At 39.6% G+C, this 24,187-nt stretch overlaps 2 protein-coding genes across 5 annotated transcripts in view; one reads left to right on the forward strand and one right to left on the reverse strand.

The window, feature by feature from the left end:
• Positions 1-1,800, forward strand: part of ANKRD22 (ankyrin repeat domain 22) — a 29,244-nt gene extending 27,444 nt beyond the window's left edge. For all 4 annotated transcript variants that reach the window (XR_016221615.1, XR_011382383.2, XM_002718370.6 and 1 more), the window contains 2 exons: positions 803-901; positions 1,210-1,800. Coding sequence is in view for 2 of the 4 variants with exons in the window: in XM_002718370.6 (XP_002718416.4) it covers positions 803-901; positions 1,210-1,287 (177 nt within the window). In the remaining 2 variants the exon portion in view is untranslated. The remainder of the gene's footprint in view (positions 1-802; positions 902-1,209) is intronic.
• A 2,039-nt stretch (positions 1,801-3,839) lies between these two features.
• On the reverse strand, positions 3,840-23,103 carry LIPM (lipase family member M). The gene is made up of 9 exons (XM_002718369.6): positions 22,670-23,103; positions 16,256-16,373; positions 13,849-14,047; positions 12,826-12,935; positions 8,750-8,886; positions 8,466-8,612; positions 6,617-6,688; positions 5,809-5,880; positions 3,840-4,801 (listed from the first exon to the last, which is right to left on the reverse strand). Exons 1-9 carry the CDS (start codon positions 23,021-23,023, stop codon positions 4,532-4,534), a joined length of 1,479 nt encoding a protein of 492 aa, XP_002718415.2. The 5' UTR covers positions 23,024-23,103; the 3' UTR covers positions 3,840-4,531.
• Positions 23,104-24,187: the final 1,084 nt, after the last annotated feature.

Consider the following 24,187-nt stretch of genomic DNA (forward strand, 5'->3'; position numbering starts at 1 on the left):
GAGAGAGATTGTGAAATACATATATATGTAGCATTTTCCTTTTTTTGTTAAAAGATTTATTTATTTAATTGAAAGACAGAATTACAGAGAGAGGTAGAGACAGAGAGAGAAGTCTTCCATTCACTGGTTCACTCCCCAGATGATTCCAACGGCTGAAGCTGCACTGATCCTGAGCCAGGAGCTTCTTCCAGGTCTCCCGTATGAGTGCAGGGACCCAAAGACTTGGACCATCCTCCACTACTTTCCCAGGATATAGCAGAGAGCTGGGTCAGAAGTGGAGCAGCCGGGACGGGAACCAGCGCCCATGTGGGTTGCCAGCACTGCAGGTGGCAGCCTTATCTGCTATGCCACAATGCCAGTCCCATTTCCTTTTATTTCAAATAGAACTTTTAGATGGACTTGGATAGACTACTAGTGTGCCTCATTATTCTCCTGGGTAACTTTGAAATGTATTAACAGATTATTAAAGATTTGTGAAGGCTTTTCTTGATCTTTTAATTCAGATTCAAGGACTTAAGATTTATACCAATGATGAAAATTTCTCTAGGATATTTTCCCAGTTATTTATCAGGAATGTGGAGTCAAGCACCAGACCTGGAATCAAACCCAGACACTCTGAGTGCGGGATGCAAGCATCTCAACTGCTAGGTCAGTTTCCCAGTTCAAAGAAGAAAAGTTTTTAAGTCTAAGAAATAGAGTTGCTCATTGATAGTTTGCAGACTGCCTCGCTTAGCTGAGGAAGCCACGTGCTGTAGCGGAGATCCTGATTGATGAGCTATGAGGTTGGCCTTTTGTGTTACAGTATGGCTACACTGCATTACATTACGCCTGTGAAATGAAAAACCTGACTCTTATCCCTCTGCTCCTGGGAGCCCATGCAGACCCCACGATAAAGAATAAGGTAAGTTAATAAATCTCAAAACAAAACAAAAAGGGAGTAAGGCATGCATTTGTGGGTCCTGGTCCTCCTGACAGCATAGTTTTCTAATTTAGACGTTAGAACTAAGTTCACTGTTTCTGAAATTAATAACAGGAAAATTAATTGTCCTCGTTAAGGATTAAAGTTATCCTGTTGCTGTTAGGACTGAATGGCATTGAAAGTCCTTACCATGCCTGAGAGTTAATCATTCTGAACAGTTGATCAGATCTTTCACATTCACATTTGACTCTATTGGAAATAAACAGTTTTAATTTCTTTTTTCTCCTCAGCATGGCGAGAGCTCACTGGATATTGCACAGAGACTGAAATTTTCCCAGATTGAATTCATGCTAAGGAAAGCATCCTGATCCTCAATCATGGGGCATAGACAAAGCTGAAGTGCTGGATTCCATTCCTACCTGGGACTGTTGGTCTCTGGGCCACTCACCCTGGATGCCACCATTTTATGGTGTTGATTCTGGTCACCGTGCTTAATGTCTTCGAAGAGCTTTTTTATTTATCATATGGTTTACTCACTGGAGATCACCATGGCCATAACCCTTCGGGGGGAGACATTATGATTGTTGGAATCTCTACTGCAGTCAAATAATGGATGTTTCAAAGTCTGTCACTCCTGAAGAAGAGGTTCAGAGCCATCTGAAAGATCCTGCTCTCTTCCTAGCTGTTCCACATTATAGAGAGGCCGCCTGTCTGTGCCACACCCTAGGAGAAAAGTGGTACTTCTCAGGGCTGTTTGTATACTAGGAGGAAGAATCAAAGTTTGTACATTTGTATAGATGCATGGATGTTTGTGGGTTTAGAGATGCACATGTAAATATTCTTTGGTGGAACCACTTCAATAAAATATCTATCAGATGTTAGTGGTGTGTATGTTTATACCAGAGAAACTGGCAAATACTACAATCAGAGCTGCTATATTTTTGGTTTCCAGAGAGCTTATTTACCAGCAAATCACTAGACATTTTGATACCAGTTTACACATAAAAAGTCATCTTGATTTGAACAAGACTCTGTAAGTATTACAACACTTGTTCAAGGATATCTTTATGATCCTTTTGTAAATATAAGGAGCTGCTAAGCTTGTCAGTTTTGCTTCTTTTTACTGACAAAATTTAAAATATTATTATGGAGTCAACATTGTGGCATGGTGGGTTAGGCCACTTGTGTGATATACCGACATCCCATGTTGCAGTGCTAGTTTGAGTCTCAGCTACTCTACTTCTAATCAGGCTTCCTGCTAATGCACCTGGGAAGGTAACAGAAGATGGCTCAAGTATTTGGGCCCCTGCCACTCATGTGTGAGACATTAATGGAGTTCTGGGCTCCTGGCTTCAGCCTGGCCCAGCCCCAGCCGTGGTAGCCATTTGGGGAGTGAAACTCTGGTTGGAAGATTGATTTCTCTCTCTGTCTCTCCCATTCTCTGTCAGTCTGTCTTTCAAGTAAATAAAATTAATACCTTTTTAAAAATAAAATATTATTGTAACTTATCTGGATAAAGGACTTCTTCACAAGAAATACAATGATTATATTTTCAAGTGAGAGACTATGCATTTCAAAAATACCCTTCTTCTTTTGTGAATGAAACAGAATATAAATAAACACACTTTGAAAATATGATTCAATTTTGCAAATCAAGGCTGTAAATGTAAATTATATGTGACAACAAATACAACCTAAAAATGTAATACTATCCTTAAACAAAACAAAAGTCTAATCAAAACCAGCAATTTTTTTTAATACTGTGCAGTCCCTTAAGACACCTATTTTGTGAAGGAAGTAATAGTGTGCAGACATAGATTCTAAAGATTGTAATGTGTCTTTTTTTAAAAAAAAAAAGATTTATTTATTTATTTATTTATTTGAAAGGCAAAGTCTCAGAGAGGCAGAGGCAGAGAGAAAGAGGGAGGGAGGGAGAGAGAGAGATCTTCCATTTGATATTTCACTCCCAACAACAGCAGGAGCTGCACCGATCAGAAGACAGGAGCCAGGAGCTTCTTCCTTGTCTCCCATGTGGGTACAGGGTCCCCAGGACTTGGCCCATCTTCCACTGCTTTCCTAGGCCATAGCAGAGACCTGGATTGGAAGTAGAGCAGCCGGGACTTGAACCGGTGCCCATTTGGGATGCCGGCACTGCAGGTGGTGGTCCTACCCACTATGCCACAGTGCCAGCCCTTAAATGTATCTTAATAATTTATTTAACATCTGTTAGCATTGAAATGAATATCTAGGTGACTTTTGGGGGACAGAACACTAAACAAAGCAAAATGAATATCACACACCTGTATGATCTTCAACAGTATACCTTCAACTCACACAAATATACCTCATATTTTGTTTCAGAGTAGATTATGCAAAATAATTTTGATGAAACAACTATCATCTTTGAACATATGTAAAAGTTGGACAATTTTCTAAAGAAATAAATCAAGATTTGTGAATGAGTTGGGAGGACTAACAGTAACTTTGTGAAGATCAAATGATAATGATAATTTGTTTAATTATATTCATGATGTTATAAAGTTTTCTTCCTAACTTTTAACTCTTGGAAGCATAAAGTGGGGCCAGAAATGTGTAGCCATTAATTTTCTAGCAACAGGCTGTATATAGCCTATCAAACAAGCTTGAACTGGAATGTAAGTATTGATATATACACATTTGTACATAATACATTCAGGGGAAAACTCATATATATCCTACATAATTATTTCATTTGAGATCTAGCTATAAAACTCAACCTTTTCTGAGGATTTCATCCATACTATACAATGATTTTTTTTGTTACTACTAAAGCAGCTTGGCTTCCTGAGGTAGTTTTAATGTCTCTATGGCTGAAAGTAAAAATATCTAGTTCCTTTTGTCAAAGTCAGCAAAAATCCAGAGACTCAAGACCTTAATATTTGTCCCAGTGTGTCATTTTATTTTACTGCTCCAAAAATATGGCTTATTAAAAATTAAACATTTTAGGAGCTGGCACTTTAGCATAGTGGGTAAAGCCACTGCCTGCAGTGCCAGCATCCCACATTGGTGCCAGTATGAGTCCTGACTGCTCCACTTCCGATCCAGCTCTCTCCTATGGCCTGGAAGGGCAGTGGAAGATGGCCAAGTCTTTGGGACCCTGCACCCACATGGGAGACCTGGAAGAAGCTCTAGGCTGCTGGCTCCAGCCTCTTCGGCCATTAGGGGAGTGAACCAGCGATGGAAGACTCTCTGCCTCTGCCTTTCTGTAACTCTGGCTTTCAAATAAATAAGTAAATCTTTAAAAAATGTAAACATTTTAAGGAATTTTATTTATGTGAATAACGTAGAGAACATCTAGATATTTTCTGGCTATCGGTGACACCTACTCTTCAAGATGGTAGAATATAAAACAGCACACGAAATCTGTGTTCACCCAAAGAGTGGTTTAATTGAAAAAAGGTAAACGTCAATTTTAGTTCCAAATGCAGAGGTTTGAAGGAATGTGTACATCTCTTCCCTCTTCAACCAGCGTGGTATGCCTCCAATTCTAGAAATCCTCTTTAGAATCTTCTACTCACGACCCTAGTACTATCTTCTGTGAAGTTATCCTAAGACGGGTCAGCATCAGGTGTTTCACAATGTGACCTTGCAGCTACCCTGGGAAAAGTTGGTTTCTTCCTGCTTCATCAGATGTATGATTTCATTGTACACCCGGTCAGGAGCATCCAACCCCCAGATAAAATCCACATGAGCCCATTCAGGGATGTTCTTGTGGTAGATGAGGTTGGTTACTTCAGAGAGCAGTGTTTTCACATCCTCTGGATTTGAGAGCCAGTCCTGACCTCCTGTCCACATTGCTGTAGGAACCGTCATATCGCTAACTTTGTACCGGATAGGAGTTGGCTAGAGAAAAAGAATAGCTTTCAGTTCTGGATAATGTATGGACTTCCAAACTCAAAACTGACATTTCAAGTAAAGATAAGGAACATCCCATGGATTTGGTAAAAGGTGTATGGGTGTAGAATTAGAACTACCTGTGACTGAGAATTTGCTATCCAAGGACACTACACAACCTGTCCAATTTCCTACATTTTATATCTAGAATTATGAGCAAGAATGGATTTTAAGAATTATGGAAGACTCTCAAAAATTATGCTGCATCTAGTCTTCTCCCTCCAGTGTTGTTTATATGGTCAATGTTTATTTATACTCACATATGTGCTAATTAATAATCTTCAGTGAAGATTTTACACTCAAAAGAGCATACCTATCCAACTCTGATTCTCCACACTTCTATATTTAAATTTATTACATAGCATTTTGGGAGCAATGTAATAACATTTGTTTCAACCTACAAATCACAGATCTATTACATGTGTGAGCAGGAAGAACTCTCAGGAATTATATAATCCAATTATTTTTATTTGACAGATAAAAACTGAGACCCGGACAGTCAATGCAGCCAGCTCACTCACACAAGTTTGTAGTGCAGAAGCGACACTAACACAATCACCCTCACCTACTAGTCACTGTCCTTCAATTGCACCATGAAGTAACATCCTCCCCACCATCCCTCTGGTTTTTAATACTAAAAGGATCCTTCTAGAATGCAACGTGGACCACAGTCTTCACCAGACTAAATATTCCCCATTTTGTTTCTAAGAACCTAGTGCCTGTTCACAGAGCAGCGTCAGCAAGGGGGAAAAAAGCCTCCCACTCCACTGTAGGAGCAGAAGCCTCCTGACTAAGCTATGAACTCTCCCACTTTCAAATGGACTCAAAGCTGAACTATTATTTTCTGCTTTGATGCTCATATTTTCTCCTCATCTCTAGAATAAATTATCACTGTAATTTTCCACTCAAGCATTTCCAAAGAATATATTTCAGCAGATGATATTTGAGTTTCTTACCTGGTTGCATTTCTCCAGATTCTTGGTCTCACTCCCCCAGTCAAATGCTCGGAGTTCCCCAGAATTCACTGCCTGAAAGGAGACAAAAATTTGCAAGATTTTTAAAGACGTCATTGGATAGGAGTAGTGGTGGTAGGCTTGCTGCTTCTCAGGTCTGCCACTGTGAGGGTGCAGAAAGCAAAGCTAAGCTCTTCCATTGCACGTTGGGATGATCCTTAGGAAAGTGGAAAAGCAAGGGTGAGGTTCTTTCAGGGACAAAGATGGACCACAGAAATAATTGGCTACCACATCATCAGCTCCAGGGAGTGTATCCACTTGGTGCAGTTCAAGGGGAGAGTACCCCCTGAAATTGTGCAATGTGGTAATCTTGGGAGATAGAAACACAGTTAATCCAATTCAGAATTCTTCTTCCCTGTCTCTGTAACTAGCCCCTCTCCCCAAGCACTGCCACGCACATGCCTTTTTCTCCTGTGACTCCTGTGGAAATCTCTGAGGGCAATTAAGCCCGCTTTAGTATTCTTGTTCCTACTTGACCTACTGCTAGAGAAACTAAAGAGGAGAATGTGGAAATATTATCCCCTCCAGCCAACCCTCCCAGCTGACTGGACACAGAGAAGGGTCTCCCTTGGATGACCTTAATGTACAACTTTAAGATCCATAACAGTTTCAATGAAATTCACAGTTGACATAGCACTGACCAGATTATATTTTATTTTAGAATAAATGAAAAATAATTATTTGGCTCTCATTTGTATTCTAGACAAAATGTACAAGTCTTTAGCAAAGACTACAGATTCAACATTCTTACCTGGCTCCAGTGTAGAATATTTTGCACAGATGTTCCAGCAGGGGAGTGGGCAACATACACATTTGCTCGGCTCTGTAACAAAGCATGAGTGGTTTTTGTGACATGGAAAAGCCCCTGGCCGGCGCCATGGCTCACTAGGCTAATCCTCCGCCTTGCGTTGCCGGCACACCGGGTTCTAGTCCTGGTCGGGGCGCCGGATTCTGTCCCGGTTGCCCTTCTTCCAGGCCAGCTCTCTGCTGTGGCCAGGGAGTGCAGTGGAGGATGGCCCAAGTGCTTGGGCCCTGCACCCCATGGGAGACCAGGATAAGTACCTGGCTCCTGCCATCGGATCAGCGTGGTGCGCTGGCTGCAGCGCGCCGGCCGCGGCGGCCATTGGAGGGTGAACCAACGGCAAAGGAAGACCTTTCTCTCTGTCTCTCTCTCTCACTGTCCACTCTGCCTGTCAAAAAAAAAAAAAAAAAAAGCCCCTAAGATGTGCACAGTATCAAGAACAAATCTCTAGGGTACCAAGTTGAGAAATGGGACCAATCTAAATTATCAGCAATTATCCATGTATATCCATGTTTATATGTATATAAATAAAATGTTACTAAATATAACCTTATGTTTTAGAATAGCTTCTTATTGAAGATATGACCTCTTATTTTAAAAAAAACTTTACTAGAGGTAGTTAGGGTATGGGATGGAGAATCGGACTTGTATTAAAATCCTAGCTCTACTGTTTAATTTTCAGGTGATTTGGGGCTACTTATTCCACTAAGTCGCAGTGTACTACAATGTGAAATGGGGATATAGATAATAGTTGTCTTAAGGACTTTTTATAAGGAACGACAGCTTGGTACACAACAAATGCTTATTAAATGGAGGCTATAAATCAAATTATTGATTAGAAAAGGCAGAAAAATCTTCAGAAGTTAACGATTATTACCTCAGCTACTGGAAGTGATGCCGGCAGAATACCTGCCTCTGTCAGCCCTCAGTAGGGTTTGCCACAGCTGCAGAGAGATCTCATTTAATGTCTCTCCTCTTGCTGGTGTGGTCTTTATTAAATGATTAGTTGATATGCGGATATAAAGACCCAATTTTCTTTCACGAACTTTGAACATCACTGAGGGTCCGCCCATCTTCACAAATTCCCAAAGGATCAGCTGAGGCTCTGGTTGAGACCGCATCACAGTTTGAATTTTCATCTACCACAGTCTGTTTCCTTCCATTCTGTAGGTATTATCCCAAGAACAGAACCCAAAGTCATTCTGCATATTAATCTCCATCTCAGAGTGTGTTTCCTGGGAACCCTGCCAGTGACAGCTACTAGCAGGTAGGCCTAAGCTAAACTGAAACTCCAAAAGGTTCCACCAAAGGACTTAAACTACACCCAAAAGGGCCCTGTGTGGAGGAGAGACATGGATGATACATGCATGACAGTCTTTGTTGACTACCAGGTTCTAATCACTTTTTTCATCTGTTAATTCACTGAAATAAATCTGCTTTCAGACCTCTCCCATCCTCCTCTCTTCCATGGAAACAGGGATTTTTAAAGAGTTCATGGAAAATGAGTACTACAAAAATTATGCATAGATTTAAATTTTTTACATTTTTTTTGCATTTTTAATTCCATTTTTCAACCAATGTTTTGAAGTACCCTCATATAATCTGTGAAGTTCAGAGTCCTAATGTTAATCTCACCTCAGTTCATGCTGAAGCATTTCTCTCATTTCCTTACAATTTCAAAACCAGATTACTGGGAGTACATGATTTCTCCATTGGTATCAGCTCGACTGCAAGGGGAGAAATTCGCAACCCTTAGCTTAGCTTTAGAGTCCTGGGGAATCACTTGGCTCCCACTTACCATATTCATGTTGTTGGTGTTAAACCCTCCCAGAAGTAAGATGATATTGCTACAGATCTGATCAAGAATCACTTGGCCACAAAGGTAAATGACAAGTTGTCTGAGAAACCTGGTCTGGTACAGAAATTCTTTTTTACCAAACAGTCCCTGCAAAACATACGAAGTGAATAGTCATGACATTAGAGTTAGAAAAAAGTGACTCTAATTTTAAAGTGTGTGTTTGGAAAATTGGGCTAAAAGACTCTTCTATATATATACAAGGAATTACCTGAGGAATCACATACCTTGATCATCATATCTGGCAGCAACAAAAATTTGGTCCCAGGGCTTTTTGCATATTTAACAGTGGCTATGGGTGCTAAAGCAAAATACATTTTGATTTTTTGAGCCAACTCAGGCATAGTGGAAAATGCAATAAACCCTGTAAGAGAAGAAATATATCATGGATATTAGGTATCCTAGAACTTGTAAAATATATATTTTACTCTTATTAAGATTATTCAGTGATTATCTGTGATTGTGTCTTAATTCTCCTATAAAATTACAGGCTCCTTTGGTGGTGGGGGCAACAATAAAAACTCCTCTGTGTTCTCTATAAAACCTAATGCATTTGCTTTCCAGTAGTAGGTTTTCATTGAATTAAATCATTGGATGCAATAATGTTGATTTTGAGAAAATATATATCTTGGGAGGTAACTATATGCTTTGCTAGGATCTTTTATGGTTCAAGAATATTGTACATTAAAAAAGAATACACTTTATAGTGAAAGAAACTGAGAATTAGAGAAATTGCCTAGTTTGATAGTAGCCATTTGAGATAGAAGGGTTTTTGCTGTTTTTTTTTTCTTGACTCCTAACTTTTTAGGAACCCACATTTTACTAGTCTAATAGAATACTAATTTTACTAGTCTAGTAGTCTGATGAGCTAGATTCCCGTTCTTATTTTTGCTATAGATTTATTATCAGCCCTTGGTTAAACCAGTGTGTTACTAGTGTCTATACCTACAGAATAGACAAATTTCCACAAATACCACTCTTTACAGGCGATCTTTGTAGAATCTTTGAGAAAAAAAAGTTGTTGCACAAAGGCGGGGCCTAGCCATTATGTATGTGTGTTTTTCAAGAGCTTATGTGCTCTCTGTCAGGCTAACATTTGCAGTTTGGAGGGTGGGAGAGGAGAGATAGGCAGATAAAATTGAAATCACATGATCTTTGTGTAGTTGTCAAGACATGAGTGAGTATCAAGGAAGAATTTTTTCCCTGCTGTTTGTTTAGGTTTGACAGCCACATGCAAAAGTAGGCCCAAGGATGACTTGTGACCTCTCGCTCTCTCAGCTACAGCAACATAGGACTGAGTTGATAATATAATAAACTGTGTCCCATCTTAATTATTTCTTTTTATTTATTTATTTTTGACAGGCAGAGTGGACAGTGAGAGAGAGAGACAGAGTAAAAGGTCTTCCTTTGCCGTTGGTTCACCCCCCAAAATGGCCGCTGCGGCCAGCACACCACGTTGATCCAGAGCCAGGTGCTTCTCCTGGTCTCCCATGCTGGTGCAGGGCCCAAGTACTTGGGCCATCCTCCACTGCACTCCCGGACCACAGCAGAGAGCTGGACTGGAAGAGGAGCAACCGGGACAGAATCCGGCGCCCCGACTGGGACCAGAACCCGGTGTGCCGGTGCCACAGGAAGAGGATTAGCCTAGTGAGCCACAGCGCTCATCTTAATTCTAACCATAGTACAAGTTCCCTCAAATGTCAGGATCTGAGAACTCTAGATAACTTTTCCAAGAGTACTTCTCTTGCCACAAAGCAAGTTCAGGTTCTCCTGATCCATGGTTTACCACCAGAACAATCTTTTTTCCCCTTCCTTCCTCCTTTGGAAATACCATCCAGCCTCATCATTAGCACCTTAGTCTTCATATCAAATCAAACAGTTTGAGGAGAAACAAACAATTCTAAAGGCCTCTCAATATTATTAGAGTTGGGCAGACATATAACATCCTAGCTTTCTACAAAGGGCAGGATGAGAGATAGTTTCACTAGAACTTGTTAATGTCATTGAAATACAAGGAAATGAAAATGTGAACAAGAGACTTTTTTTTTTTTTTAATTCTCTGGAAAGCATCAGTTAAAACCAAGCCAGCTGAATTTGTACCCTTAGTTCCAACAGTCCCTGATTCACAGCTGTTTCATTTTTCACATAATGGCATTGTGAGTGAAGATCACAAATGACTGCTGGGAAAGTTCTATAGGAAATGAGCCTCTGGCAGCATTATTAATATTCAAATGGCTACAGTGAATTATATCTTCCCCAAAAGACAGTGAGAGTAACCTTATTATTTATACAAATAAGAGAGAAGGGGAAGAAATAAAAATGTCAATTATTCTGCTGTGCTTACCCTACTTTGGAGTTAGGCTAGTCTCATGTGGTAAACTGCATGAGTTCTCTGCTCAATAAAAGTCAGTGGCCAGCGGCTCCAGGCCATATATAATTTAGTGTTTGTTAACCAGGTATGCTGTGAGTCTCAGACCCCTTCCTTAGTATGAGTAACTTGCAGAAGACATTTCAACACAACAAGCTGTACTAGACATCTTAGGCTTACACAAACACGAGATTGCTCTTCCCAATTGGAACTTATTTTCTCTGGGAATTTCTCAGAGCAAATACTCTGTTTTTCATAACTTGCTTGAGGTCAGAACTTAAACTTGAGCTATTTCAGGCAAGTGGCCACTCTCCTAGGAGATGAAGAGCTACACAGGAGCTGCCTCAGCTTGGGGACAGTATGTAGTGATCATTGTGAACTTCGGCAGACTCCTATCACCTGGCAAGTCAGTGCCAAGACCGAAGTGACTGGGCAGCCTGCTGCGGTCTCAAATCGCATGGCTTAAGCGTATGGTTGAGTAAATGGACAATAAATGTCCTTAGAGTTAGCTGCAGCTGGCTGGGTTTTCCCCATTACTGACCTGAATTCACAGAGCTTTCAGTATGACAACAGGTTTTAGAGGTCATCTACTTGTGGTTTTTGAAGGATTTGGTGTAAAAATTCCCAAAAACTCTGGAGATGACAATAAGTTCTTAAAGATGAGGGAAGTGTGAATTTAATTCCTACCTACCTCTGGACCTCACTGTTTAGTGGTTACAAACAGACCCTGACTTTGTGGCCTACTGTGTTAGTAACTATGGGGAAGTTCTTTCACTAAGCTACAATTTCTTTATCTGTAAAATAGGGAACAAATGTTTACTGTATATTCTTGTGAATGAAGAAGCAAAATGAGGTACCCATAATGGCTGGGAGTTAGTAGGTGTTCATAAAAGGCAACTATTGCTAATGTTGAGGCTGGGATGAAATAAGATGATAATAAGCCACATATACCAAAGGCAGCAAAAAAGTTAAATTGTTCATAAAATTTATATAATAATTAGTCTAAAAAATAAACAATAGCAATTAGCATAAATCCTGTCCTGGCAGCTAGACCCAGCTGACCTGGTCCAAGAATAAATACCACTTGCAGAAAGAGACTGCTTACTTATCTTTCTAGAAACCCTTTTCTGTCCTTTAACTTCAGGTTTGGCCTCTGGGCAAAGGTAAAGAGCTCTTCTCAAGGTCCAGGGAGCCATTTTCTCCTGGTAGCCTCTGTGTCTCTTGTGATCTTCCTCCACTTCAATCTAAACCAAGCACGTTTTCCCTAATGGTTTTGGTCTGATAGAGGGCCAGGAGAGCCACGGTCTGTACTCCCACCTTCCCAGGCAAGTGCTCTGTATTCTGCATCGGCCATGCATTAAGGTCTGTCACAAATTCATCGAAAGCAAAAGGACATCAGCACATAATTCCAAATGTGGGCATTAGAATGGGAAGACAAAGATTTGAGTAAAACTTCCATCAGTCCTTTTTGTAATGTGATGATGGTGCTTACAGTTTGGGCTTCATTCATACAGTGCACTTAGTGAGTGCATAACATGCTCTGGGAGCTGCTTATGAAACTGTCTTAGGGTCTCCACCAAGGTAGAGCTGACATAAATCATCATATTGAATAGACCAAACACTTAAACCACATCCAAGAGGGAGTTGTTAGACCCATTTTGGAGATGAAGAAACCGAGACTAGGTGATTAAATAATTCCCCAAGTATACTTATCTAAGGGGTGGCAGAGGCCACATTGGTCACTACAAAGATTTTGCTCTTTATACCACAACACAGGCCACTCTCAATTCATTCTCAATTTCCTGCGGCCCTGATAGCCACTGAGGAAGACAAGGCCTGATCTGAGAGAAACGTGAGGTGCCTGTTCCAGGCAAAGCTTGTGCTACAAGCTCATATTTCGTCTGATTATACAAACCTGCTTTCCTGTGAACCTACCCATGGTGGTGCCCTGTGAATAGCCGACATAATAGATCTTTTCCTGGCCCGTTTTCTGTAAAATAAAGTTTATCACTGCAGGAAGGTCAAACCTAGCCATCTCATCATAACTATAAGGGGGAAAAGACAAAGTTAATGAACAATTATAATCACACACAGACAAAATCACCCCTAGGATTTACTTAGCAATCAAGCTCCTGAGTTGTCAACACCAATAGCGTGTTTCTGTACCCCCTCACAACACTCAGAACAGACTGTTTCAAACCTGTGATGCATGGGTGTCTCTGGGGTCTCAGGCTGTCAGCAAACCACCGTTTCTCCAGATGTTATCACAGAGCAATAATCACCTTCAGTGAGTATCTACTGAGCACACGATCCACCTCCTGGTGGAGAGGCCCTGTTACACTATTAGCAGCAAAATTACAAGGCCATACAGATTAATTTGTAGGAAAAGAATTAAGAATGCTGTAAGTGCTCTTCTCTGATGGGTATAAAGAGCAAGTTTATCATAAATGGACGATTTACATAAAAACATCAAAAATCTTTTCTGAGACTGTCAGAGAGATATGTTGGTCAAACTTAAGGTCCCCAAAGCTTAATCGTTTCCCCTAAATGTTTTTGTGTTGCCTGGTCTCATCTCCTTTGTGGGAAGTAGCCCCTGTCATCACTGGTGGGAGAGGTAGTCCCAGGATACCCACCTACAAGGAAGTGGACTTGACCTTTTTGCATTCCAAGCTTCATTCTCATCGCACTTGCCAGACCCAAATTTCTATATGCAGAACCCCATATCACTCATCCTTTCCCAAAATAGTGATTAAGAAAATCTAGTATGCTGCTAGTATAAGAAAAATTAATCTATATGCTTCTAATATAAGAAAAAATAAGAAAACTAGAGGTCAAGAAATGTCAGGATATTGATGTCATGATCTATATGAATTACCCAAATACTATAAACCACAAATTTTTTCTCAGCTCTCTCAAAGAGATTCCACTTCTGCCTCCATTCTCAAGATTTTCATATACCTGAAAGCCCAAAACTCATCTTGGTCTATAGAGAGTGTCTTGTGTTTCCGAGACCATGTGTTTCCCCTACTGTTCCCCATCCACACGTCAAAGCCAGCATCTGCCAGAATGAAGCCCAGGCTGTTGTTGGGTAGGTTGGAGATCCAGTTGCTAGCATCTCCAAGTAGGCCATGCTGCAGTAACACCACAGGCCTGGCTCCTGCAAAATTAAGAAAATTTCAACTGTGCAGAAAGTTCTCTACCTTTCTTACTATCCCATGTGAAAAGGCATTCAAGTCAGACAAATCTATGATCAGATCTTGATTAAGAAGCCTGACAGCTTGATTATCTTGGCTGATTATTTAACCTTTTTGTGTATTGTTTCCTCATCAATAAAGTGGGATTTTTGTTTTTATTAAACAAAATAGACTTCAAGAATCAGATAATAAAAAGTCTAGCAAAGAAAAAGATTCCATGAAATTCAACTTCCCCTGTTGTTTTGTGTAATTAGTGCCATTGGATTTGTCTTAATTTCCTGGAAAATCTTGGAAGTACTCCAGGAGATGGCATAGTATTATGGGTAATATATGTGAATATCTATATATTACAATTAAGATATATAACCACCTATATCTTCATTAGCTATAGTGACCTGATGAATAAGGGGCCTTCATGTTAGAAGAACCCACAGGCCAGATTGAAGGGGCTGCAACTGTTCAAATACAAGAAATTTGAGCATCAAAATAAGTCATAATAGTAATGGTTGTCATCCCATTTAATAAACTGAGAATCATCTCCTTGAATAATGGGAGCTGCGGGAACAACATCAGCCACAAGAGGGAGATATTCGGCACATGTCAGACCAAAAAGGCTGACCTTTGCTGTTCTGAACAAAGTAAGCCTGAAAGAACGGCCAGGGAAAGCTGCATTGCATATCTGATGTAATACTGGTTCTCAATGAGGATGGCAACGTCAAAGGCACTGAAGTGGAAACATTCTGGAAATGTAAGTCATAGCTGTGCTGCTAATGTAAAAAGGATAAAAGGTGTGGTATTCCAACAGGTATACAAACACAGTCTGGAATAAGACAGAATCCTGAAGTGTCTTTACACCATAGGACAATTGCATTTTCTCAGTGATTTCTAGTGAATAGCATGGGTTATAACAGCAGATAGAACTTTATCTGATCGCTTCTCGGCCTTTTGGCTAAGATCAAGCGTAGAACTTAATCTGAGTGCATGCTAGCAAGTACTACCAAAGCAAGTATCAGCACAGATTTTTCTGGACAAGGTATTTAACCTCTGTGAGTGGCAATTTCTTGGTGGTATTGTAAAAATAAATAAGATTGGCCGGCGCCACGGCTCAATAGGCTAATCCTCTGCCTGCGGCGCTGGCACACCGGGTTCTAGTCCTGGTCAGGGCGCTGGATTCTTTCCCGGTTGCCCCTCTTCCAGGCCAGCCCTCTGCTATGGCCCGGGAGTGCAGTGGAGGATGGCTCAGGTCCTTGGGACCTGCACCCCATGGGAGACCAGGAGAAGCACCTGGCTCCTGGCTTCAGATTCAGCGTGATGCGCCAGCTGCAGCACACCGGCCGCGGTGGCCATTGGAGGGTGAACCAATGGAAAAGGAAGACCTTTCTGTCTCTCTCTCTCTCACTGTCCACTCTGCCTGTCAAAAAATAAATAAATAAATAAGATTGATGCAAATAAAAGCATTTAACTTTATATATGGAATATAGAAAGAACACAACAAATTACATTGTCTTTATCCATGACAGATAATGTAGTGGCAGCTGTAAATAGAGCTTAAATATTAAAAAGAAGGCCAAATAGAAATAGGAGATGAACACACGTTACTAGTTATTAAAATGAATTTTCAAAACACTAGAAATAGCTATGGAAACATATAGCAAAATAAAAAAGTGTATATAGAGTCTGATTCTTAAAAAATGTTCTTAGTGACGATGTAGGCAACATCTATACTTGATCTTAGGCAAAAGGCTGAGAAGCAATAGACAACATCTTAAATATTTAATGGAAAGGCAATAAAGAGGGTGCAGTGATGAGCACCAGGTGCCACGGTGGGGTTTGCATTCTTCAGGTAGAGGGACTGGTGTGGTCCATTCAAGGAATCATAAGTGAATGTTCTAGATTATCAGAATAGGAAGGGTTTAGGGAAATGGCATAAATGTTAGGTCAACAAACGGACTTTTACAAAGGTGTTTTATGAAAATCAAACACTGTGTGTTGATTTAAGATGATTGAGGCCTGTGGGGTGGCTTATTGACGTAGACTCTGCAGAGTCTTTTACCTGAGCGATAAAATCCAGTCTGTACTACGAGTAGGTTCTCGTCTACATACTTAAGCCCCAGGGAAGTCATGACTTCAGGGATGATTGCCAAGTTGGAGTGTCGAGAGGTGAAACATACCTGCCTTCTTAGCATGCAGTAAGCCTTGAGGGATTCTGTTGACAGAAAGGATATATCCATCTTCAGTTGTGACTTCATACTCCTCACAGGGATACCCTTTATGTTGGATGATTTCACTCTATGGAAAAAAAAAAAACACATTTCCTTTGAATTAAGTTTGTTTTAATGTATTTGACAGATAGAGTTAGACAGTGAGAGGTAGACACAGAGAGAAAGTTCCCCCCTCCTTTGGTTCACCCCCCAACTGGCTGCCACAGCTGGAGCTATGCCGATCCGAAGCTGGGAGCCAGGAGCTTCTTCCCGGTCTCCCATGCGGGTGCAGGGGCCCAAGCACTTGGGCCATCCTCCATTACCTTCCTGGGCCACAGCAGAGAGCTGGACTGAAAGAGGAGCAACTGGGATGCGGGTGCCGCAGGTGGAGGATTAACCAAGTGAGCCACGGCGCCAGCCCCTGATTTAAGTTTTATAGATCCATATTCTCTATGTTCCAAAAGTAAGAGTAGATTCCCGGATACTGTAAAATTTAAGCAGTAAAGTCCTTGCTTTTCTCTAGCTAGTCATACTACCTTAGAAAAACCAGCCAATCTCTCTCTCCAGAGCTCCCCTACTTTTTTTTTAAAATAAGGCATCTGGACAAGAGCAATAGCTTTCCAAGTTTGGTCCCTGAGCCCAAAACATCAGCATCATTTTGCATTTGTAAGAAATGTAGATTATCACAGTCCCACCAGAACTACTGAATCAGGAATTTTGAATAGGGCCCAACAATTTGTGTTGGAAACTCTTTAGGAGATTTTGATGGAATTTTAAAAATTAATTTAAAATTTTTAAAAGTGAAGGAGTTTCATATATTTCATATACACAGATTTAGGAACATAGGGATACTTCCCACCCTATCCTCCCTCCTGCTCACTCTCCAGCCCTTCTTCCTCCTTCTTCTTTTATTCCTTCTCTTATTTTTCATAATGATCTACTTTCAGTGCACTTTATACTCATAAGATTAATCCTGCACTAAGTAAAGAGTTCAACAAATAGTTAAAAAAAAAAACTGTTCCTCAATAGTAGAGACAAGGGCCATAAACAATCACTGAATCTCAAAATGTTAATTTCACTCCTATATAATTCATTTTTGGTACCATATTAGTTACCACATATCAGGGAAAACATATGATATTTGTCTTTTTGGCACTGGCTTATTTCATTAAGTATAGTGGTTTCCAGTAGCATCTGTTTTGTTGCAAAAGAGAGGTTTTCATTCTTTTAACAGCTGAGTAGTATTCCATAATGTATATATACCATAATTTTTTTTAGCCCATCATTAGTTGATGGATGTCTGGATTGATTCCATATCTTAGCTATTATGAGTTGAGCTGCAATAAACATGAGGGTACAGATAATTCTTTCATCTGATGATTTCATTGCAATTGGGAAAATTCCCAGGAGCGGGATGGCTGGGTCATCTGGTAGATCTATTTTCAGCTTTCTGAGGTATCTCCATGCTGTTTTCCACAATGGCTATACTAGTTTACATTCACACCAACAGTGGATTAGGGAATCTTTCTCCCCACATCCTTGCCAGCATTTATTATTTGTTGATTTCTGTATGAGAGTCATTCTAACTGTGGTGAGGTGAAATCTCATTGTGATTTTGATTTGCATTTCCCTAATGGGTAGTGATCTTGGTCATTTTTTCATGTGTCTGTTGGACAAATTGAATTTCATCTTTTGAAAAATGCCTGTTCATATCCTTTGACAATTTCTTCACTAGATTGTTTATTTTGTAGTTAGTGAGTTTCTTGAGCTCTTTATAGAATTTGGATATTAATCCTTTATCAGTTGCATAGTTTGCAAATATTTTCTCACATTCTTTTGGTTGCCTCTTCACTTTGCTAAGTGTTTCCATTGCAGTGCAGTAGGTTCTCAGCTAGATTGAATACTGTTTGCCAAATTTTGCTTTGATTGCCTATTCTTCTGGGGTCTTTACCAAGAAGTCTTTGCCTATGGCACTCTCTTTTTTAGAGTTTCCCCAATGTTCTCTTCTAGTAATTTGATGGTATATGTCAAAGATTTAGATCCCTGAGCCATTTTGAGTTGATTTTTGAATAAGGATTAAGATGGGGTCTTGTTTCATACTTCTGCACATGGAGATCCAATTTTCCCAGCACTATTTGTTGAAGAGACTGCCGTTGCTCCAGCAAGTGATTTTAGCTCTTTTGTAAAAGATTAGTTGTAGATGTGTGGATTCATTTACAGAGTTTCTATCCTATTCCATTGGTCTACATGTCTATTTTTGTACCAATACCAGGCTGTTTTGATTATAACTGCCTCATAATATGTCTTGATATGTTACATATCTTGATATTTGTTTTTGTTGTTCAAGATTGTTTTAGCTAGTTGAGGTCTCTTTTATTCCATATGAATTTTTGGATCATTTTTTTCTAGATCTGAGAAGAATCTTGGTATTTTGATTGAGATTACATTGACTCTAATTGCTTCCAGTAGTATGGACATTTTGATGACATTAATTCTTCCAAATCAAGAGCATGAAAGATTCTTCCATTTTTTTTGTCTTCTTCTATTCCTTTCTTTAATGTTTTGTAATTTTAATTGTAGAGATCTTTCACCTTCTTGGTTAAATTTATTCCAAGCTATTTAATGTTTTGGTAGCTATTGTGAATGGGACAAATTTTAAAGTTTTTTCTCAGCCATGGCATTTTCTGTGTATACAAAGGCTTTTTATTTTTGTGGGTTAATTTTATATTCTGCTCCTTTATGAAGCTATTTTATGAGTTTCAATAGTATCTTAGTGGAGTCAATTGGATCCCCTATATATAGAATCATGTTATCTGTAAACAGGATAATTTAACTTCCTCTTTTCCAATTTTTTTTTCTTTTGATTTCTTTTTCTTGCCTAATGGCTCTGGATGAAACTTCCAGGACTCTATTCAATAAGCAACAGTGAAAGTGGGCATCATTGTCTGGTTCCAGATCTCAGTGGAAATGCTTCCAACTTTTCCTCATTCAATATGATGCTGGCTGGACTCTGTCATAAATTTCCTTGATTGTGTTGAGTAATGTTCCTTCTGTACCTAATTTTTATCCTGAAAGGATGTTGTATTTTATCAAATGCTTTCTGTGCATCTATTGAGATAATCATATGGTTTTTATCCTTCAATTTGTTAATGTGTTGTATCACATTGATTGATTTGTATATGTTGAACCATCCATGCATACCAGGGATAAACAAATTGTTTTAGGTGAATGATCTTTCTGATACTTTGTTTGACTCTATTACCTAGTATTTTGTTAAGGATTTTTACATTTATGTTCATCAGTGATATCAGTCTATACTTCTCTTTGTTTGTCTTGTTTTGGAATTAAGGTGATGCTGGTCTCATAAAAGGAGTTTGGGAGGACTGCCTCCCTTTCAATTGTTTCAAATAGCTTGAGAATAATTGAAATTAGTTTTTCTTTAGAAGTCTGATAGAATTCAGCAGTGAAGAAGTCCAGTCCTGAGCTTTTCTTTGTTGGAAGACTGATGTCACATTTTTAAACCAGCAAACCAGAACACTGGTTCTAAAATCTGAGTATGCATCACAATCATCCAAGGCATGTAAATATACAGATTCCTTACCTATTTCAAACTAGATGTCAAGTGCTTGTGATGAATCCTGTGGGGTACTGTTTCAGGATAACTTATCAGAGTCACAGAGCCATGCAGTCTCCAATATTCTTTTCAGTTCCAAAACCACAGACTCGAAAGCAGTGGTTTTCGTCATCTTTATGTTAAATACCCTTAAGTAAATTTGAGGAGAACTATAAAGTTTTTACCAAAGCAATCTAATTCTTTAATTATATTTTCCAAATGATTTTTAAAGTTCCTTCATATAATCTTTCAGCTCCTTGAAAATGGTGCATTCTTAACTTCTTTTGGTTATTTCATACACCAACTTATTTGTCACTGTCTTCTCAAGTAACTCCTGTTCATTTTGGAGACTTCAGGCTAAGAAAAACCTTCCTAAATGGATTAGTTCTCCCTATTTTATTTTTTTTATTCTCATTACTCTTAGAAATAGTATTTGAATGTCTGTCTTTATGCTCCATGAAATCAGTCTTTGATATTCTTCAGTCTCTCTGTAATCTCAGTGCATAGCATAGTATCAGGGGCCTTGTAGGTGCTCAATAAATACTTGGTAATAAAAATCCATGAATCTAATTGTATGCCAAAGTAAAGAACAAACTGTAATTACTATTTGGCAGTATCTAGACTCAAATCAATTCTGATTCTCAGCCACTATTATTCCCATTTTGTTGAATTTATGCCAATGGTTACATGGATTTCCTATTTTACTTTGCCTTTTCAGGCTTAATTGCTCAAAAACAGAGTCTAATTCAATGGGTTTCAGTCTTTGGGTTCCTGAAATCTTGGTGGTGTGTAGTTGTCGGGCATACCCAGTGGGTGCAGCCTGGAAAATTTCTGTCTGCAACTAACATGATTACCTTCACCAAAAAACAAAAACCAAACCAAACAAAACAAAAAAACATAGAAATATGTGTAGGACATTTAGGGGCTAAGAGGATGGCACCTAAGGATCAACACAATGAGCTAACTGTCTGGATAAACCACCAAAAGACAATCAACGAAATGGTCAAAAGAATCCTGATGTTTAACACTATGCAGATTGAGAATATTTCTATGGTTTGTCAGAATCTGAGGACCCATACAAGGAAATTTCTATGTAAAATATTTAAAATCTGTCTAATTGCATGTTACAATTCCTCTTTCTGAGAGGAATTAGGAGAATCTATGGAGCATGGGCATTGCACACAATTATATTACTCATGTGGAGGTAGCCTCTTGGCTCATTTGGGAGAGTTTACTGCTATAATTATAAGTTTTTTGTGTAGGCAGGTCTAAATTTATACTGTAACTCGACTGTGTACCAATGGTGTGGCATTGTTTCACTTGCCTAACCTCTTTAATTTCAGTTCTTTGATTTAAAAAATGTGAATGAGGGGCTGGTGCAATGATGTAGTAGGTTAAGCCTCTACCTGTGGTGCTGGCATCCACTGTGGGCGCAAGTTTGAGTCCTGGCTGCTCCACTTCCAATCCAGCTCTTTGCTGTTTGCTTGGGAAAGCAGTGGAAGATGGGTCAAGTGCTTGGGCCCCTGCACCCACCTGGGAGACCCAGAAGAATCCCCTGGCTCCTGGCTTCAGATTTGTTTAGTTCCAGCCATTGTGGCCATTTGGGGAGTGAACGAGTGGATGGAAGACCTCTCTCTGCCTCTCCCTCTCTCTCTCTGTAACTCTGCCTCTCAAGTAAATAAATAAATAAAATCTGAAAAAAAAAATGTGAATGATCCTATCTTCTGCATAGGATAGTAAAGATGAAATGAAATGAAACAGCATATTTGCTTCTTTTAGAAAAATGACTGCTAGGGTACAAGTGCTACCACATGATGGTCATTACTAATTTGAAACTAAGATCCTCCTGTCCTAACAAAAAAATTCTTGGGGATGGCCGGCACCGCGGCTCACTAGGCTACTCCTCTGCCTGTGGCACTGGTACTCTGGGTTCTAGTCCTGGTTGAGGTGCCGGTTGTGTCCTGGTTGTTCCTCTTCCAGTCCAGCTCTCTGCTATGGCCCGGGAAGGCAGTGGAGGATGGCCCAAGTGTTTGGGCCCTGCACCCGCAAGGGAGACCAAGAGGAAGCACCTGGCTTCTGGCTTCAGATCGGCACAGCGCGCTGGCAGTAGCAGCCATTTTGGGGTTGAACCAACAGAAAAGGAAGACTTTTTACTCTGTCTCTCTCTCTTACTGTCTAACTCTGCCTGTCAAAAAGAAGTTCTTGGGGATATCTAAATAGATACATCATCATGCTTTCATTTTACCGGTAAGAGGACCTGTCTAGTCTCTAGGTACCACTCAGGGTCCTTTTACTGTCATTCAAAAGAGTTATCATTTCCAGAACATAATGAAAAGAGTAGATTAGGATGGTAAAGGATACTACTAAAATACAGATGCCCTGATAGCAAGAAGAGAGATTGACTTCTTTACAATATGGAAAATTAAAAAGCAAAACAAGCATAGACAAAATGGAAACAATCATGATCTGGGATTTGGCCAAAAAATTTTCATTTATTTTTCTTCTCATAAAATGAACCTAAGTGTTCAAGAAGAACAAACAAACTGAAGTCCCAAAGGATTACATCATTTATCTAAGGTTACTGGATTTGTTTGGGGAGTCCAGGTCTCTTAACACCCAATTTGGCATTCTTTCTAGTAAAATAAACTGCTTTGTTACTATACTTCTCTAAAATGAATCACAGCTATATATAAATGCAATACATAATGCAGATAAAGCATACATGCAAGCAATAACATGTGTGGTACTCCATCCCCCAAAGCAGTACTTACAATATTCATGAAAGCTTCTGGGTCCACAGCTTTGGTGGGCATATGTCCTGAGTTCACATTTCTTTGAAAGAAGTACGCCACCAGAATCAGAAGCCACATCTCCATTCTGTGTGAAACAATCCATGCTCTTGAGAAGATTTCTGACATGGTCCAACATCTGCATTTGTCTTTTCCTGGCAATATAACAACTAAGTCTAAAGTCAGAGAAGGATTTGTAGGTTTAAAAAGTCTTTCATAGATTTTCCAGCTATAATTCCTTCTCCATATCCTCAAGAAAATTAAGTAAGCTTGGTTGATAGGCTCAGAAGAAAACAAAGTATGCTGGAAACACTGTCTAGCATGTCCCAATACCATCTGGCTCCTCCCGCTCCTCCCTCACACAACTTGTAATCACCGATCCTTCAACTTCAAGGCGTGTTGAACTTTCTTTGATGCAACCTGGAGTTTCGTGACTGTTTGACAGCCCATAAAACCTCTGCTTGTCATCACCAGGTCGTAAGGACCACAAGGAACATCTTCCCCTCAATTCTAGTTTTGTCTTTCTTTCATAAACATGGCATACAGAGTCTGCAGAAAACATTACAAATTTCTATACTCACTTTTTGAGGCTTCGATGATCACTGTCCTTTGATTGAAAATCAGATACAGTGATAAGTACTTTTATGCAAAATGTCAACAATTTTAAGGACATTTTGTATTTTAGTGATTGGTGAGAATATTGACCCAAAGAAAGCAATGCTTCCATGTTTAGCCCATTTCTGTCTAGCTCAATTAAATAGATACGTATGTAAAATTTCTATTTTGGATTGTAATAGCTAGTTAATTGTTGAGAAAGGGGTTAGATGGATACCTGGTAATTCATCTACAATAGCTAAAATAGCAAGTTGTACTATAGTAATTTTCAAGAACTAAAGGCCCCGGTTCAGTTGACCATGAAACAATGTGAGCAATTCCTTACTCTGTCATTTTAAGTATAGAATGTGTTAGAAGTTAATACAGAACATTAAAGAAAAGCATTACTCTTCTTCTACATCGACTCCTCAGAGCTGAAGTAATAGCAGCCATCAGATGCACAGACTCCGGAATGTAGTAGGCGAAGGAGCTGAAACTGGAGAGATGAGTCTGTGAGAATGTCCTCCTACATGACTCAGCCTCACCCTTCTGGGCTGGTTGGACAGGTGTGGAGAGGTGTGCCCAAAGTTCTTATCTGTACCAACCTGAATATCCCAACTCCTGCTGATCCCATGCATGCTGGAGAGGAGGGGTTTGACCTAATTAGAAGAGCAGGGAGAGCACTGGTCTAACCATGGGGCTCACTCCTTAGTTATACAAAGTGGGATTTCAAAAACAACTTTGCTCCCCACTGTTGATATTTTAGGATTCTAGGATGCTACATAGGGGGAAAGAAATGACATCTCATCCAGATTTCATTTGCAGAAGTGGGAAGAGACATTAAATGACTTGCCTAACACTGTGTAGCTGGATTGTCATGGGGCCAGAACTAAAATTCTGGTATTT

The sequence above is a fragment of the Oryctolagus cuniculus genome, chromosome 15, assembly GCF_051225735.1.
Source record: "Oryctolagus cuniculus isolate XC-2025 breed Fujian yellow rabbit chromosome 15, ASM5122573v1, whole genome shotgun sequence".
In the NCBI taxonomy this organism is placed as follows: domain Eukaryota; kingdom Metazoa; phylum Chordata; class Mammalia; order Lagomorpha; family Leporidae; genus Oryctolagus; species Oryctolagus cuniculus.